The sequence below is a fragment of the Cyprinodon variegatus genome, unplaced genomic scaffold (assembly GCF_000732505.1).
Source record: "Cyprinodon variegatus isolate N-32 unplaced genomic scaffold, C_variegatus-1.0 Scaffold1952, whole genome shotgun sequence".
NCBI classification, from domain to species: domain Eukaryota; kingdom Metazoa; phylum Chordata; class Actinopteri; order Cyprinodontiformes; family Cyprinodontidae; genus Cyprinodon; species Cyprinodon variegatus.
In genome coordinates, this window is record NW_015152405.1 from 39,307 (window position 1) to 40,295 (window position 989).

At 38.7% G+C, this 989-nt stretch overlaps 1 protein-coding gene across 1 annotated transcript in view; it reads left to right on the top strand.

Annotated features, from left to right (window-relative positions):
- LOC107104919 (nuclear receptor subfamily 2 group F member 6-like) overlaps positions 1-519 on the top strand; it is a 7,598-nt gene extending 7,079 nt beyond the window's left edge. Inside the window, exon 3 of the mRNA XM_015405036.1 lies at positions 375-519. Within this exon, the coding sequence (XP_015260522.1) occupies positions 375-519 (145 nt within the window). The remainder of the gene's footprint in view (positions 1-374) is intronic.
- The last annotated feature ends 470 nt before the right edge of the window (positions 520-989 follow it).

Here is a 989-nt window from a genome sequence, read left to right on the forward strand (position 1 = left end):
TACATGAGTTTTAAAATATAGGATATCGGCCAAAATCCCAATATCCTGCATCCCTAGTCTGTGTCTTATTCTGCATCCATATAGTAGAAAAAATGTATAATGCATCCCTGATTATTTCAAATAAAAGTGATTTTCCTATCCGTATCTGTATTGTGCTACACACTGCTGCTCTACAACATGCAGCTTTAGCTTAATGTTTCCATCCCTCACATTTTATCTAACAGAAATATAAACCAACAGACATATTTGTCTTTAATGGAAGCCAGAAAAAAGGCCTGCTGACGGGAAAAGCTTTGGTGTCCAAATGATCCTTTGTACATCCCTACCATCTGAGGATCCACATGTAATGGTCTTTATTCTGATGTTTCTAACAGGTCCAACAGGGAGTGTCAGATCGACCAGCACCACAGGAACCAGTGCCAGTACTGCCGCCTGAAGAAATGTTTCCGCGTCGGCATGAGAAAAGAAGGTAACTCCTCCAGGAACGGCTGGGTAAATCCCACCAGTTCTGATCTCTGAGAGAAGTCGAGTTGGGCCTGGGGGGGGGCACATGTAACTGTGGGGCTGACTGAGGTTTAAACGGTTTTAATCCAGATCCTATATAATCAAGCTCAGTATAATCAAGACCCAAGACTGACTGGGTTAAGATGCAGAACCATCAGATTCCTTTAACTTATCAGAAAAGCTGTTTTCTCTATTCTGGAGATTGAATGTTAGGTTGATAAGCTTTATTCTACAAGGACAAAAAAACAATATGAACTTCTGCACAAACTTCTAAATTATCTATCATCTGGTTTGACAAAGGTCTGGATGCAGTTGTCTAAATACAACCTTCAGATTTCTTAAATTCAATTTCAAATTTCAAACTGTGCTCCTATTATAACTTTATTCTAATTTATTATCAGTTTTAGTCACTTTTTACCTTTTAAAAGAACACAAGCCTCTGCTTTTGGAGTTCCCAGATATTTCATTTACCGTATTATCCAGAC